This window comes from Octopus bimaculoides, chromosome 2, assembly GCF_046866305.1.
Source record: "Octopus bimaculoides isolate indiv1 chromosome 2, ASM4686630v1, whole genome shotgun sequence".
NCBI classification, from domain to species: Eukaryota; Metazoa; Mollusca; class Cephalopoda; order Octopoda; family Octopodidae; genus Octopus; species Octopus bimaculoides.
In genome coordinates, this window is record NC_142929.1 from 116034642 (window position 1) to 116052353 (window position 17712).

A 17712-nucleotide genomic window follows, 5' to 3' on the forward strand; every position below is an offset into this window, starting at 1 on the left:
ACACTATATGGTCCAAAGTGCCCTTATCTGTGAAGACGAGTCCAATTCGAAGGTTACAACAAAAACAATTTCCTCATTGATTCAGTCAAATCACTCAGAGATTCACAATATATGTATATTGCTACACTAGCACTGTAAATATACTTTGGAATATTGTCTTATTCCAAGTGGAATCCTTCAAGTATTTATGTTTTATTTTGGAACCTGCTTAATAAAGTTTAGTCACTCTTTCTTCAGAACAATTTTATATATTTTCATGAACACCAAGATAATTGTACACCCATGTATTTGTGAATGTTCATTTATATAAGTCTATAGATATGTAGAGAGGAGAAATAATGTAAAATTCCCCACATGGTACTCCAATAAATAAAGGTACATGTTTGAAAGGTATCTCTAAATAAATATCAGTTCAAATACCATCCGTCAAGGAAAAGATTTTGTTGTGATATTCATGTACTGCCCATAGTTGTTAGAATTAGTGAAATAGTTCTATTTAAAGTCAAACGTTGATCAAAGACTGAGTAAACTCAGAACTTAGCACCTCCCCCTTCATACATAGAGAATTTATGAATATGAGAAAACATGCCAAGCTAAGTGAACTTGTAATAGCCTTTGCATACAGACATGTCCCCTGCATCTGTCTTCAGCTGAGTGATCCTAACCTTGTGGGATTGTGATTGCTGGTGCCACATAAAAAGCACCCATGGCAGTGCCATGTAAATGCACACATGCAAGTACTGTGTAAGAGCACCCAGACATTGTGTAAAAGAAGGGCATCCAGCTGTAAAAACCATGCCAAAACAGACATGGAGCCCAGGCAGCTCTTCAGCTGGCCAACTCCTGTGAAACTGTCCAACCCATGCCAGCATGAAGAACAAAAGTTAGATGATGATGATGATGATGATGAGGAGGAGGAGGAGGAGGAGGAGGAGGAGGAAAATATATGTAGCCTATATAGTAAATACATAAATAGGGCAAATTTAATTATTTCTCTATATATTAAAAAAAATAATGATTTTTTTTAACCCATGATGAGGAATATTGAATGTAGAAAATGCATGAGAAAGAGTGAGTCCACTCCAAGACTGCCCAAGCTGACAGCAGCATGATAAATAGTGTGATTAAGGAAATGAAGGTAGGGAAAATAACTGGTCCATCAAGGATAGTTGTTGTAACATTCAAAATATAAAGAAAGATAGTTGAATTTGCCCTGTTCATACATCTAATACATAGGTTACACACACACACACACATAAATTCTTTACATGAAATACATCTTTATGCCACCCACCAAATAGGGCGGGGTTGACTTTTAAATGAGATTGACTTTTATTCTAGTATATATATAGTTAGTTGATGTGTGTGTATTTCTGCATGAAAGAGTACCCAATGAACTTCTTGAGTTGTGTATTCAATATGCTATGTGCATTTTGTTAGGCATTTGATGAACACGTTTTGAGCAGTGACAGAGTAAATCATCAGCTTTGAATGAACCATTTGAGCATGGTCGATGCCAGTACCACCTGACTGGCCCTCATGCCGGTGACACGTAAAAGCACCCACTACACTCTCGGAGTGGTTGGCATTAGGAAGGGCATCCAGCTGTAAAAATTTTGCCAGATCAGATTGGAGCCTGGTGCAGCCTTCTGGCTCGCCAGCCCCCAATCAAACCGTCCAACCCATGCCAGCATGGAAAGGGGACGTTAAAGGACGATGATGATGATGATGATGATATATGCACGTACACACACACACACTTATATATACACACACTTACACACACATGAGTAATTGTGAAGTAAACTTCTTCATGCTGCATCCGCTTTATGCAGCACAGCCGTATGCTTAAGAAGTTTGCTTTGCAATCACAAGATCTCTAGTTCAAATCAAATGCAAAGGTTGACACAAGCCCCTTGTGACTATACAGAAGCCCATCAGATAGACAGTAGTTATCATTCAAAGATCTAGCCTTCTCATGCATTTTGTCATGCTGATTCTGTCTGAGAATTATGTTAAGGATACACATCTGTGAAAGGTTCAGTCCTTACATGCTAATTCAGCAAACAGGAGATTCAGTTGATCCAACAATTGAATACTTAGTGTCAAAACCAACAGAGAGCAATTTACTTATATATATATATATATACAAACATATAATGGGTTTTCACAGTTTCCACCTATTAGATTTCACTCTCAAAATTTTGGTCAACCTAAGATTATTAGAGAAGACACTTCCCCACTGTGCTATGTCATGTCATCAAATCTGGTACAATGTGGATGTGAAATGAACCCCTTATCTATACAATTTTCTTGGGTGAGCTGGGAATCAGAACCTTTGTTTCAAACATGATGTTTCAAGTTTTATAAGCACTACAAAATTATTATTGAGCAATAAAAAGTTTCTGTTGCAAATTCAACAGAGGAAAAATGCATATAAACAGGTGTACAAAAGAAAATAATCAAAAGATAAGCATGAAAACATGAAATCAAATTAATACAATACTCCTTCCAAATTATCTTTGTATTTCATAACTATTTTCAGAAGTTTAATCATATCAGTACTTATTCAGTATTAAGAAATCTTGTATAAAATTTAGAGAAAAAAAAACAATGATATTGAAAAAAAAAAGCGCTATGTTATTTTGACAAAAAAAAAAGTTACAAGAAAATATATATTAATTTTTTTCAGTCATTGTTCCTCAGTATTCCTAGAATCACTATGTTAGTGTGGCATGCTGACTATAAAGAATAAATACAAGGGAAGTAACTGGCCAAAATGAAAGCTAAGTTCTATGAGACAAGGGAAATAATGAGAGCAAACGCTATAACTATCAATATGAATATTTAAACACATTTTATGAATTCAGATAAGTGCAGTGAAAGTTTATTTTAATGTATCACACAATACTCAGATATTTGAGTGCAGTAAACCATGAAAAACAAGGAAAAAATGTATGTGTGGATTCATTTCTCACATGTAGTAAATTAACAGGTAAGCAATGAATTAACAGATTTTTTAGTGCACTGAATGGAATGCCTTGCAGTATTTGTTTCAGCTCTCTGCTCTGTGGGTTCAACTTTGGCATTAATCCCAATCAGGATTTCAGTAAATAAATTACAGTTTAGGACAGTAGATTGGTAGAATATCAGAAAAGATAATTTGCAGTATCTCATCTGGCTGTTTGCATTTTGAATTCAAATTCCACAGACAATGACAAGGACTAAATTACCTACCAAAAGGACCATAATAGATTATGAAAGCTGCATGAGGTTGAAGAGTGTTGTGATCATCTGCTACCACAGTCAACAATGATGATTCTCACATTCACACAGTATTATAAGCAATATATATATTTCCTAAGACATAAGGTCAATCTTTAAATGGGCAAGTATAGGATTGTTCCAATTAACCATGTTATTAGTGTGTGAACCCAGAACAATGAAGCATTCTGTCTTGTTGGGATACACCAGCCATCTCCACAATATTTTGGTATTGTTCACAAAGTGTGATGCAATAATATATAATTACTGAACCACTGCCATTTTTTTCCACGTCATAAAGGATATGAACAAAAACTAGACACAGGAAGAAATAGCATTGTGATGTGGGGTGGCTGGTGAATGAAAACAAAACTGTTTAATTGTTCTGAGTTCAAATCTCATTAGGTATGGGATTACTTGTCGATTACTTGTTGACAGCTACAGGCCTGGCTATGTGGTTAAGAAATTCATTTTAGAATTATGTGATTTTGAATTCAGTCCCACTGTGAAGCACCTTGGGCAAGTGTCTTCTGCTGTAATCCTGGACCAACAAGGTCTTGTCATTGGATTTGGCAGACATGCACTGTGAGGACACCTGTAGTGTGTGTGTGTGTGTGTGTGTGTATATTTATATATATATATAAACTTAATATATATTATATGTAAACTTAATATTACTAAACGTTGAAAGGAGTACAGCTAAGTATTCTGATGTAGATTCATACATATCTCTTTTTTTTCCAGAATAAATTGAGTTATGATGGAGCAATGAATAAAATAAATCTATGTGCCACAAAAACATGAGTTATGAGGTCTCCAGCAAGGTTGGTGGGAGGTAAGAAGGAAGTAATCCTCAGACAAGAACCCGAGGATCAGGTGATGGTGTTAAATCAGGTGCTGGATTAAATCTACCACTCAACTGAGAAGCATGTTGGAAGTTTGCAGATGAAGAACCCCTCAATATTATTCACAGCCTTTCAACACTTTTCATCACATTGTACATGAACCCTGCACAAACTCATCTTCTCCTCTTGGTACATGAATCTTAACATATTTCATATTTTTAAGTGACACAGACTTTTAATCCTAATTCAACAAAGTCTGTGATATGGAATCAAAAACTTTACATTACTCTTTTTTTTAGCTTCAATGCTGGCAACAGAGTGGATTCACTAAAAGGTACCTGTGAGGTAACTGATGATGTTTAACAAGGTTTCAGTTAGGTTTTTATCTTCAACCCAACATTTGGAATGGTTCCTCTGACAGATTTTCACAGTTTCCATTTATCTAATTTTTCTCACAAGGCTCTGCTTGACCAAAGGCTACAACTAAAAGACACATACATGCTCAAGACGCATACCCAGTATGTAATTTGTGAATTATGATTTAATCACACACCATGATAGGTACAAGCATAGTTACGTGGTAAGAAATTTGCATAGTTTTCTTTCTTTTTTTTTTCTTTTAAAGAATCAGAAGGATACAAAGAGACTTTCATGTGATGTTCTTCAATGAGGTACACAGCTGTTTGGTACTGTATTCAAATCTGACAACAAAAACAAAGGGTTCTACTTCTACTTTATCATTGCATGAAGGACGTCCAGCAGTAAAGAACTACTACTTGAAAAAATATCACTGCTATGCATAACATACCAGCTTCAAGAGATCTGAAAACCTGTCCCCAAATTCACTCCCTTACAGTTACATGAGCAAGCTGGCCTTAACAAAGAGTCTGAGGATGAGGTGGTTTCCTTGGTCTTGTTTCTTTAGTTAACTTGTAGTGACATACTAATGTTAAAAAAGGAGAAAAAATAATACAAAAGCACCCAAAGTTGGAAATACATTATCCAGATACTATAAATTAAAGTATATTATGCTGCAGGAATGGCTGTGTGGTAAGTAGCTTGCTTACCAATCACATGTTCCCAAGTTCAGTCCCACTGTGTGGCACCTTGGGCAAGTGTCTTCTACTATAACTTCAGGCTGACCAACGCCTTGTGAGTGGAATTGGTAGATGGAAACTGAAAGAAGCCCGTTGTATATGTATATATATATGTATGTGTGTGCATATGTTTGTGTGTTTGTGTTTATCCCCACAACATCACTTCACTACTGATGCTGGTGTGTTTACGTTCCTGTAATTTAGCAGTTTGACAAAAGAGCCTGGTAGAATAAATATTAGGCTTACAAAGAGTAAGTCCTGGGGTCGATTTGCTTGACTGCATGGCTGCAATCAAATGACTAAAACAAGTAAAAGAATAAAAGAATATTGTTGAGCAGCAGGTCAGCTTGATTGATCAGACCTATGATCAAAGGTTTCCATCCAGGACCATCAGGTATGTTTTTTTAAGACAGTGTATCTAGAAATGCATTATCCAATGTGTCCTTCCTTGGAGAGACAATAGGAAGGTGTATGATTTGATGCCAAAACAGACAATTGGAGCCTGGTGCTACTCACCAGCTGGCCAGCTCCTGTCAAACCGTCCAACCCATGCCAGCATGGAAAATAGATTTTAAATGATAATGATGATAATGATGTATAATGACCTGTAGAGATATATTTGTACTGAGAAATAATAAATCTTTAATTTTACAAATTCATAGTTATGCAACTTGTATTAAATTACTGTTTTGAATCTTAAGGATTAAACTAGGTGAGGGTGTTAATGAGTTTCTATAGACTTCACATAACAGGTCCTTTAAATTTGAATGTTGACAGGATTTTGCTTTCAATTAAGAGGCTCTCACATAGAAACTTGACATAGAAACTTGACATAGAAACTCCATCGTTGGTTCAAAGTAAATATTAATCAGACTATTAACTTCATTTTTTCAGGTGGTACCACAATATTTTTGACATGCACACTTCTTTCAATTCATATTTCATCCACACTCTTTCACATAATTCAAAGTCTCTTATTGAAAGTAAATGTCAAAGCATTAAATATAATATTAACCAAAAACCCCAATGAAAATACTCAAGCATAAATTTAAAACCTACTATGACTGCAATGTGATGATTCCTCAACACAAAATATAAAGTGTGGCACCTGAAGATGATCAGAAAATATGCCAACCAACAGGTAAACAAATACTGAAAAAATTGTTATGAATAGTCTGATTATGAATCTTTAAAATGTAGAAATATAAATTAAATTTAAAAAATGACATTAAGAAACACAGAAATGTGTAACAAATTTTATTAATAATCCATGTGACCAGAAATAAATATAAGAAAATTACATATCATGAAATACTATTAAAAAAAGAAAATTCATGATAAAAATAAATGGAATATTATATTCTTATTTAGTACCCACAATGATGGATTTAAGAGAGAAAAGATATAAAAATAGGCAGCTCTGAAATTCAAGTAATTGCTTTCTCATTTTGTATCCAACCTTACAACCTTAAATTAAGTTTTTAGTAAGATTTTCATAGAGAGAAATCATTTACTAAAATGCTAATATTTTACGACCAGACCAGCCAACTGTAACATTAAGTATATGTGGTAGATGGTAAACTTTGAGATTACCAAACTAGTCAGCAATATTAGCTACTTTGAATAGCAGAGCTGGTGAATAGATGCTTTGTGTTTTTTTGCATTTTTACTTCATTAAACGTTCATGAAAGAAGGCCTCCACAGAATCAGTGTTCCACTTCTCAATTCCTAGGGTTTCGACTATTTCTCTGTTCTCATTTAACAAATGGATAGTCGGATCAGCACCACGTGTGTACTTAATTTTAAGACCTGGAAATTGTTGTGTACGAGCGCTTTTCACAAAAGCTGAAATGACAAATGAAATGATTCAGTAATTTTGTTAAGAAAATTAAACCAGACTTCTGTAATTCATTAGTTCTTAAAGTAATTATAAGTTAATTCACACAGTTATTCATCCTCATAAAATATTGTAACATTGCTTTTTAAGAGACTGAGTTACAAAATTATATAATAAATATATATATATATATATATATATATATATATATATATATATATATTGTTGTACTTGGGGATGGTCATATTGCCAGTTTAGCCAATAAAAACACACGCACTGTATATTTGGTGTTAATTTGCTTCAGCTTTATATTACATTAATCTTTGTAATATAAAGCTGAAGCAAATTAACACCAAATATACAGTGCGTGTGTTTTTATTGGCTAAACTGGCAATATGACCATCCCCAAGTACAACAACATCTGTTTCAACACACGATTTCACATCAAAAATCTTGCAAAACAAATATGTATATATATATATATATATATATATATATATATATATATATATATATATATATATATACATATACATATATATATATATATATACCTAATATGAAATCTACATAAAGATACCATTACTGTTCTTATAAATAAGTTTAATTAATCTATAAGCTTAAATATTTAACATCATCTTATAGAAGATTTTAACATAAACAACTTTATAGATTATTTAGATGATTTCTTATTTAAAGAGTCTGTAATTAAATATCTTCAACATGGATGGAGTAATACATTCCATTAATGGAAGTTTTTGGTGATAAAATCAAATAAACAGACTAAAATGTTAAGTGTAAACAGCCAGAGTAGCTAATGCAACAACACTCTATAAAAAATTCCTCCAGAACAACAAGGAAATTCTTGAGTTTGACTTACCTTGAACCTGTGGATACCTTCCTAATTTTCATCCGCATACAATTAGTTCAGCATAGGGATACATCTTTGAAATATAACAAAAACATAACAAAACTTTTAAGTAAAGATAATATCAAAAATATTTGATACAGGTTAAATTTATTTAATCAACAGCTATATACAGATTAAGTTCCAACAAAAATGGAGGCTTAAACATATCTAAGTGACATTTATGTTTTTTGATATCCATAATAAAAACCAAGCAAATATCAATGGATAACTTCTCTGCAACTAACAGAGTACTACATAAAAGTTGCTGTAACAGACTGAATAACATATTCATGTGTGTGTGTGTGTGTGTGTGTGTGTGTGTGTGTGTGTGTGTGTGTGTGTGTGTGTGTGTGTGTGTGTGTGTGTGTGTGTGCATGCATCTCCATTACTACCATAGGCAGTAATGGAGATAAACACAGGTAAGCCTGATATAAATATATTTACATGTAGCACAAAATAAATACAGAATAAGGTAAGGTAATATGTAATTTCATAACTCAACAGTTGTTTCAGGAAACCTAGATTTACATGATAATCATGATAATCATAAATTGCAGATGAAATGCACAAAAAGTCATGGGTATGTAACCTGTAACTAGTCACATGAAGAAATTACAATAAGTCCAGTTCTCCTCATCAAGAGAAGATGTAACCCATGCCAGATGGAAAAGTGAACACAAATTGCTGCTGCTGCTGGTGGCCATCAATTTTGCATTGTATGCATGTATGTATAGACAGGCAGTCACATTCCTAGATATCACAGAATGAGTGGTATATTCTATAATCATCAATATCAAAGTTTTATATCCACTTTACCATCAGGCTCAAGTTGGGCAGTTTTACTCAAGTAGTGTTTTAGAGTCAGATACCACTCTTGATGCAACCCTTTTCATCACTTCTTACAGTATATAGGAATGTGATATGTCTATTCTAAAACAAGCATAACACACTGTAACTGAAAATTCTATAAAATTGAATTAATTGTTGATTATCTCAAAAAACTTATTGATTTGAGAAGCTACAGACAATGCTAGAGAACTCTAGCTCTGTATCATATATGTTTAATGCTGTCAGATACCAATACATGTCTGATGTTGAATACTTGTACACTTTGATGCTAAAAACTACTTTTAATGTTAGATATTACATAACTATACATACATTTGATATTAAACATCTGAACACTTTGATGTTATTTAATAACTACCATTATCGTCATTGTTTCACATCTGTTTTCCATGCTGGCATGAGTTGGACTAACAATATTTGATGCTAAATACCTGTACACTGTATTTGAAGTTAGAAAAACCTTTACCCTTTCACGTTAAATACTAATATATATACATATACAGTGTGTCCCAAAAAATGTATACACACTTTATTCCTTTTCAGATTTACCCCATTTGAAATAATGATGGAAACTAAACTAAGCTTTGAACAAAGGAAATTTATCCAAAAGTGTTTCTGGAAGTTGAAAAACACAGTCCAAGTACAAAAATGGTTTAGGTGGGAATTTCAAACAGATCTGCCGAAGTAGCTTACCACTAATTGAATTACAGATAGATTTGAAACAGATGGAACTATTTAGAATGTCCACAAGAAACATTCCAGAAGACCATGGATATTAATGAGCCTGACAAAGCAAGAAAGGGTACTAGAAACATACTGCCAGAGTTCAAGAAAATCTGTGTGGCAAGTGAGTTGTGAGATAGGAACTGTACCTTGAAATACAGTCATTGGAAAAGTGACATTCCAAGAATAATCTAAGATCTCAATGAAAATGGTCCAAATCAAAGACAGTTGTTTTGCAAGTTGTATTTGGCAAGATGTGTAGACGATGCACATTTTCCAACAAAGACTGTTTGGAGTGATGAGGCTACATACAAATTAAATGGCTTGATTAACTGCCACAGTTGTACCTATTGGGGACCCAAGGAACCACATACTAAGGAGGAACATCATGTAAATTTACCAGTAGTTACATAATAGTGATGCTTATCATTAAAAGGATTAATTGGCCCATTCTTTTTGGTGGCACTGTGACTGAATATCATGCCAAGTCTTCAAGAGGACTTAGAAGATGTGGAGTTTTATTTTGAATAAGACAGGATACACCAACACTACAATTGTAATGTAAGGGCTTATCGTGATGAGGCTTTGCTAAACAGGTGGATCAGACAAAGCAATTCAGATGAATACCCGCCACAGTTGCCAGACCTCACATCACTAGACTTTTTTCTATGGGGATACTTAGATGATAAAATTTATTGTACAAAACTAGCAACACTCAATGAACTGAAGACAGCCACTGAATGAGAATGCACATAAATACCAAACAAAATGTTTCTTGATATTTGCAATTCCATTGTTTCATGTTACCAGCAGTGCCTGGACCAGAATGGACATCACTTTGAAAACAGGTGATCATAAAAAAAAAATTCTGTTTGTAGATTCTATTAAATTTTGAAACTGAACTCTATTTTAATAAGCACTGACTTTTATATCATTCTATGTGTATACATTTTTGAGGGGATACCCTGTATATATAATGATGATGATGATATTTGATGTTAAATACTTGTACACTTTTAAGTTATTAAATGGTATTTTTTTAATGTCAAATGTGAAATCATTATGTAACTACAAATATTGATGTTATTAGATAAGTACACATGTTTGATGTTATGATGATCAGATCCCAAATGGAGTCTTTATCGATGGGAGAAGTGAATATCTAACAGAAGCAGTTGATAGTCAACTAAAATTTCAAAGATTGACTACATCCACCAGCAAAACCGCAATACAAAACAGTATATAAAATATAAGTAAAAAATATTTGTTCATATACTGTATAGTCTCTAAGTTGAAATCCCATCAGACTTAGTTTTGTGTTTCACTCTACTAGAGATGATATGTAGCAGTAGCATAAAGAGGTTGATTCAAATAACAATAAATACTTCATTCAACAATTCATCTTAACTTAAGGAAGAAATTAATATGTGTAAATTTTACTTTATCTTATATATTAATTACATGCAAAAGCAAAACATTTAATCATTATATGAAATCTTAGGGAAAAGTGTACTATTTTGGGAATAATAGTTTGGCCACATTTGTCATGTTGGATTTTACAACTGATATTATCATCATCACAATTTTATATGTGCTTTTTTATGCTGGCATGAATTTGGGGTTTTCCTGCGGCACAGTTTTACAGCTAGATGCACTTCTTGTTGCCCACCCTTACAATATGCATGGACACTGTGTACCTATTCTAAAACCACAGTAAGCTATTACTAAACAGAGTAATAAAAACTCAAATACAATAAGTCCTTTACAAAAGAATACATTAGTTTGCATCTATTAGTTCAGAAGATAATTCTAGGTCTAAACTAGGATGACCTACATTTCATTGATACAGATACAAACAAAAATGTGAACAGTTAGAATATCTTCTGCAGTGTGTCAGTCAGTACATCATCACATTAAACACCAAAATAGTTTCTGAATTTCCAGACTACAAGTTGTGATATCTCAAGCATCCTGGTATCTATTTTAACTAATGTTAGGTTAAACTTGGTAGCTTGTAAAACTTCCAGAATGGTTCATGTAAGAAAAAGTGAGTAAATATACAGTTAGAGTCTTTTCTTCAATTATTTAGGAATATTTCTCAAATTGAGAATTTCCAAAAATTGCACCTAACCTGTACCCTCCGGGTACAGTGGTGCGCTCAATTATTAATTGCAGGTGTCAGCAGTCTTGCCCTCAGTAAACCCTCCTTGAGCAAGCTCCCAACCCCCTGACGAGGACGGTTAACTATATTTTGTCGTATTCTAATATATACACTGAGCAAAATGTACATTTGTAGGTATTGACTAACGGAGTAGTCATCGCCATTAATGTACAGCGAAATATTGCGCTTAACAAATTATATCAACTTAATTTAAAGAACATAATTAATCATTTTCGTAGATGTAACGTTTTGAATTAAACTGAAAAATAATTATTTAAGACTTTTTTCTGAAAGTTTACTTAAAAATATTATTATTACTTCCCTTGACACGACACTTCCGCTTAATATGGGTTTCCTCCCTTAGCTTAGAATTTCTAAGAAATATTTATTCCACGTATTAATTTTCCACGTATTAATTTTCTCTCTCTCTCTCCGTCTCTCTCCACACACACATTCCTTCACACTTATTCTATCCCGCCCTTCTCGTTAACTGCCTGCTAAAATCATATAAATATTTATCGAGATGTTATATGAATGTACGTCACTCGGAAATTTGGCTGCGGCATTACGTGTTGTATATTCATACCCACCACCGCGATTCATTACATATCTTAGTCAAATCACTTAATTCTACATGCCTTACTAATAAACTTAGTTGTTGTTTAGTCCCATGTCAGCTCTGATCAAAAGGCATTAGAGCCGTGACAACCACATTATGTTTTTTCACCTCCGTCGGACAAAATGTATTGCAATATTTGTTCTAGTTCAATACGTTCCGAGATCAACTTCATCCTTATGGAGGCCGGGGCAATAAAATAGAGTACCAGTTAAGTACTTGAGCTGAAGGTATTGATTAACCCGTCGTTTCAAAATTGATGGCCCGGTGCCTAAAATAGAAACATTGAAGACGGTAGGGGGTGATCTAAGGGTTATCTGTCTGCTTTTTCTAGCAAATAGATAGAGCAGTTTTGAAATGACTTTTTTTATTTGATTTTTTATTTTTTTATTTACTTATTTTGATTTTCCTGATTTTCATACAAATATAAATCATGGTTCTGGAAAAAAATTTAGTTAATGTTTACTTTAACTACCGGTCACCAAAACAAACAAAAAAAACGAGTGTAATAGGTGTAAAAAAAAATGTGTATTAAACGAATGTGAAAACAAAAATTTGCGCCAACGAACGGGGGGGGGCGGAGAAAGGATTTTCGGAAAATTCGCAAGATCCGATTTTTCCCCTCATAACTTTTAGGAAAATGGATATCTTCTAGTGAAATTTTAAATAAATACCTTTCAAACGGCATAGATTACGATTATAAAGAACGGGATGCTACAAATCAATATGACATATAATTTAAATTTTAATATATGTTCACGACATAATTTTCGTTTATTATTATTATTATTATTATTATTATTATTATTATTATTATTAAGAAGAAGAATGGAACGAACGAAACTGTTTATAATAAATATCATGCATGCTCTCATTGATATGCTAATTTTAGTACATGCTTTTTGTGTGTTTGCACATATATATATATATATATATATATATATGGCGGAGGTAAAGAATACGAACACCACCCGTTTTCGGCGTAACCCTTAACCCTAAACACCGGGTGTGCGTATTCTTTACTTTCGCCAAAAAAATGTTAGTGGGAAGATATTTTGTGGGGATAAACGTTGTGTAAATAAACATGCAAGTAGTCCATTGTGTTTTATTTTTTTAATCAAGAAAACTTCTTAATGAAACAGTTCACAGATGTAAAAATTTGCAGTAGCTTGAAAGAATGAAATTTCTATTATGTGAACATATATAGGTCTGCAAGTAAAATACCAGTAGTTATAAACCTGTTGAAGCTATTTTACTATATGCTTATTCTCTGAAAAATTACACATACGACTGGTGAAAAGAAGCCAATACATATATCTAATGAAATTTTTTTTTTTAATCCATAAACTACTAATAATATACTGATTAAAATTGAGGCGCTTAGTTTTGTTGGATTGATGTTTTTTTTACCTCTTTTTCTTTTTCACTATATATTTAATAATTTTTATATCAAGATAAAAGTATATATATATATATATATATATATATATATATATATATATATATATATATACCCTAACTCTTCGAAACGCCTGTGTTAGAATGGGGGCAGCTGATGAAGGAAAATGTTCTCTATGTGGCCTGTGTGTTTTCTGTACTCTGGTTATTATTATTTTTTTTGTCTACGTTTTGTTTGCAATGTCCTGTACCCAGATATGCACCTATATATACAGGTAGATGTAGGTATGCACATACTTGTACGTATATATGCATATACTCATTTATATTTGTTTTATATATATATATAGACAGAGAGAGAGAGATTTGCATTATGAAAATGCTACCACTCCTTAAAAATCTGGCCTTATAATAAATGAAAATAAATTAATACTCTATAACAGTGGTTCTCAACCATATCTTACCTGTAGAACCCTTTGATTACGGTTTTACTCAGGTAGACCCCCTACAGCCAATTAATGTTTAAAAACTAATTTTATAGACACTTCTTTCAAAATTCCTATTTTGTTTACCACATGTTCACTTGTGCAGGTTTGCAATAGCACTCTCCAAGGGAACATGTTGAACTTTGTGGAGCGTTAAAAAAAGAAACCTAATTGTTTTGCTTTTTTTTATGGGGGGGGTGTAATAAATACGTGTAAGGCAAAATTTTTTTCTTTGATCCCTAAAATACAACTGCAAACCCCCAAAAAATATTATATGAACCCTCAGGGCTTATATGGTGCCTTGTTAAGACCACAGCTCTATACAGTAATTACACTCTGAGTTCAAATCCTGCTAGGATCAACTTTTCCTTTCATTCTTCTAGGGTACAAATAAGCATAAATCAAGTACTATGATCAATTCAATCAACTTTTCCCTTGCCTCTTAATTTGCAGCCTCAACATGATAAAGAGCTACAGAATAACTGCTTATAGTATCTGCAGAGAACTAGTTTAGTAATCAGACTAGTAAAAAATGACAGCTGCATCAAAAATTTAGCTAAGGGAGCACTCTAAATAGTTGCTCATCCTTGTAAAAATAACAGCCATTCTCTTCAAATCCCACCTTACTGTGTTAAAAAAAATGAAAGGGCATACTGCACAATATAGTTCTACATATAAAAAGACAGGAAGGTCATGGATGAAATGCCTTGGATAACAGATCTACTCAATGATCAGGAGTTGGTACAGAAAATTTTAACTCTAAACCCTCTATTTGTAATTAAGCTTATATTTCTTATTAACTGAGAGCATACAACATACATGGCCAATCTGAATCATCAGGGAATTTTTTAGCAGCATGATATATTTGAGTTGGGGTTTAAATGCTGCATAGCTTGTCACTAAATTTTTCTGTAATATTTATTGAAGTTACAAACAATTACATGGAAAAATGCAAGCATGAAAAGTCATATTCTTAAGATTATAAACATGGAAAAGGACAGGACAAGTTATTACACCTGTAAAAGTATAGGACAAGCTATTACTTCTAGTAAAGTAAAGATTAAGAAACTTTTTACTTAAAATATCGCAGCAAAGAATGCCAGTTCTAATTTATCACTCTTTACAGCTCTCATCATTAAAATTTATTGTACAAAACTGTTCAGCTAATTTCTAAGTTTGTCTAATTAGTCACTTTTTTCTGTATTTAAGGTAGTAAATTAACCAAATTCTACTTGAATAAGTATAGTGTTATTTGTAAACTATAATAAAATAAATTTTAATATTCAAATTTTAATTTTAGCTGCAATATTTTAAGTAAAAGTTTCTTATTCTTTACTTTACTTGAAGTAATAGCTTGTCCTATACTTTTACAGGTGTAATAACTTGACCTGTACTTTTCCAGGTTTACATGGCTTGCACAGCTCTCACTAACCATTCATCTATCCCTAGTTTCCTCATTGACCACCAGATAAGGGATTGGGGGACCCTGTCAAAGGCTTTTTCCATATCAACGAAAGCCAGATACAGAGGTTTATCCTTGGCTAGGTATTTCTCCTGCAGTTGTCTTACCAGAAATATAGCATCAGTGGTGCTTTTCCCTGGCACGAACCCAAACTGCATCTCATCTAAACTGATTCGTTCCCTAATTAGTTGAGCTATGACCCTCTCCGTGACTTTCATTACCTGATCCAACAACTTGATACCTCTGTAATTATTTGTATCTAAAGCGTCACCTTTACCTTTGTAGCAGTTGACAATGGTGCTGCTACACCAGTCATTGGGTATGACTCCTTCATGTATCACCTGGTTAACTATACGGGTGACTAGGCTATAGCCAATAGACAGATATTTTGAGCATCTCTGCAGTGATTCCTGATGGGCCGGAGGCTTTCTCTGTCTTCATACTCTTGATTGCTTTATCTACCAAGGTACTGTCAATTCGGATAGCTGGTCCCTCTGTTGGGTCGACATTCGGCAGACTCTTTCTCCCATTCATTCTCTTTATTGAGCAACCTTTCATAGTAATGTCTCCAAACCTCTCTCTCTCTCTTTGCAGCCTTGTTTAGTGCAAGTGAACCATCATCCATGCAGACACATTTCTCTCCAACATCACGATTCCCTCTCACACACTGTCTTGCAACACAAAATACTCAAGTCTTTGGTCCTCACAGCACAGAACATTGGCAAATTTTTTCTTATCTGCTTCCCCTCTAGCTGAATAAACCTGTCTCCTAGCTTCCCTTCTGGCAGTCTGATACAATTCCCTGCTACCACCGTTCTTCCAATCCTTCCAAGCCTGTTTCTTTTGTCAAATAGCCCTATCAACAACAATGTTCCACCACCACATTATTTTGGGTCGAGAGGGGACTTTGCATCATCCACAGAGCTGCTCAGTGGCCCTCAGCAGGTTGTCCTGTAGAAACATCTAATTTTCTTCCACATCGTGTGAAGTTATATCCCCTTCTATTTCATCAAAGGCTTCGAGTAATACATCTCTAAATCTCTGTCCATTCGCAGGATCTTTAAGCTTCCAGACCCTTCTCCTCCATGCTGGTCCTCTTCTGGGCATCCATTTAGCCCTGATCCTGACATTGCTAACTACCAGTCTATGTTGTGGGATACATTTTTCGCCTGGGAAGGTTTTGGCATTTATAAGTAGCCGTTTTCCCCTTTTTCTGGTGAGGATGTAGTCAATTTGGCTAAGTGTGTCTGCCAGAACAGTAGGTGACTAGGTGACTGGCAGGTTTCCTGAAGTTAGTATTGCAAACCATAAGATCATTTGCATCGCAGAACTCCAGCAGCCTGGTAGCCTCCATGTACACCATGGAAGCCCCCTGTATGTTATCCAACATGTCCAATGAAGTCACCAGCCACAAAGAGGAGGTCCCTGTCATTCGTCAACGAGGTAGTCTGCAAGAGGGTGTCATAAAATCGGTCCTTCTGTCCATCAGGTAGCCCCGGCTGAGGGGAACAGGCCGAGATAATGTTTGCTAACCCATGATGAAGCACTAATCTAATCTTAAGTACTCTGTCACATACTCTGACTACCTCGATTACCTTATCAACTCATTTCTCAGCATGAAGTATACGCACGTCCCTGACTCCGTCAGTGTTCTTTGCCCAGAAAATCTTGTACCTGTGTTTTTTGCCTGTGAGGAACCTAGCAGAACCTCCTCTCCACCTTACTTCTAGGATGCAGCACAAATCGACACATCTCCGTTCAAGCATCTCAAAAATCTCACCAGACCTACTTTTCAGTGTGCCGACGTTGAGAGTACCAACCCTGAGGGTGTAGGAGGTATGGGCCTATGAGACCCTGGGACAGGGGACAGCAGCATCATGTACCTGAATAGAAAGCTCACATTTGGCAGAATTCATAAACAAACAATAGCCTTCATTTCAACCTGCATACACTACACCATCATATCTATGCACTATATGATCACTACCTTACATAGGAGATAAACCCTAAGTAGGGGTGGGGATGGCATAAAGGCTTTAGAAGTGTGCATGGGAGACAACCAAAG

At 34.3% G+C, this 17712-nt stretch overlaps 1 protein-coding gene and 1 non-coding gene across 2 annotated transcripts in view; both read right to left on the reverse strand.

The window, feature by feature from the left end:
* Positions 1 to 6446: 6446 nt before the first annotated feature.
* Positions 6447 to 17712, reverse strand: part of LOC149137210 (selenoprotein F-like) — a 31546-nt gene continuing 20280 nt past the window's right edge. The window contains exons 3-4 of the mRNA XM_089347521.1: positions 7924 to 7987; positions 6447 to 7051 (exon numbers count right to left, since the gene is read on the reverse strand). Of these exons, the coding sequence (XP_089203647.1) occupies positions 6873 to 7051; positions 7924 to 7987 (243 nt within the window). The 3' untranslated portion in view covers positions 6447 to 6872. The remainder of the gene's footprint in view (positions 7052 to 7923; positions 7988 to 17712) is intronic.
* LOC128247191 (U4atac minor spliceosomal RNA) lies at positions 11635 to 11766 on the reverse strand. Its single transcript, XR_008263591.1, has one exon. It is a non-coding gene; the product is annotated as a U4atac minor spliceosomal RNA (small nuclear RNA).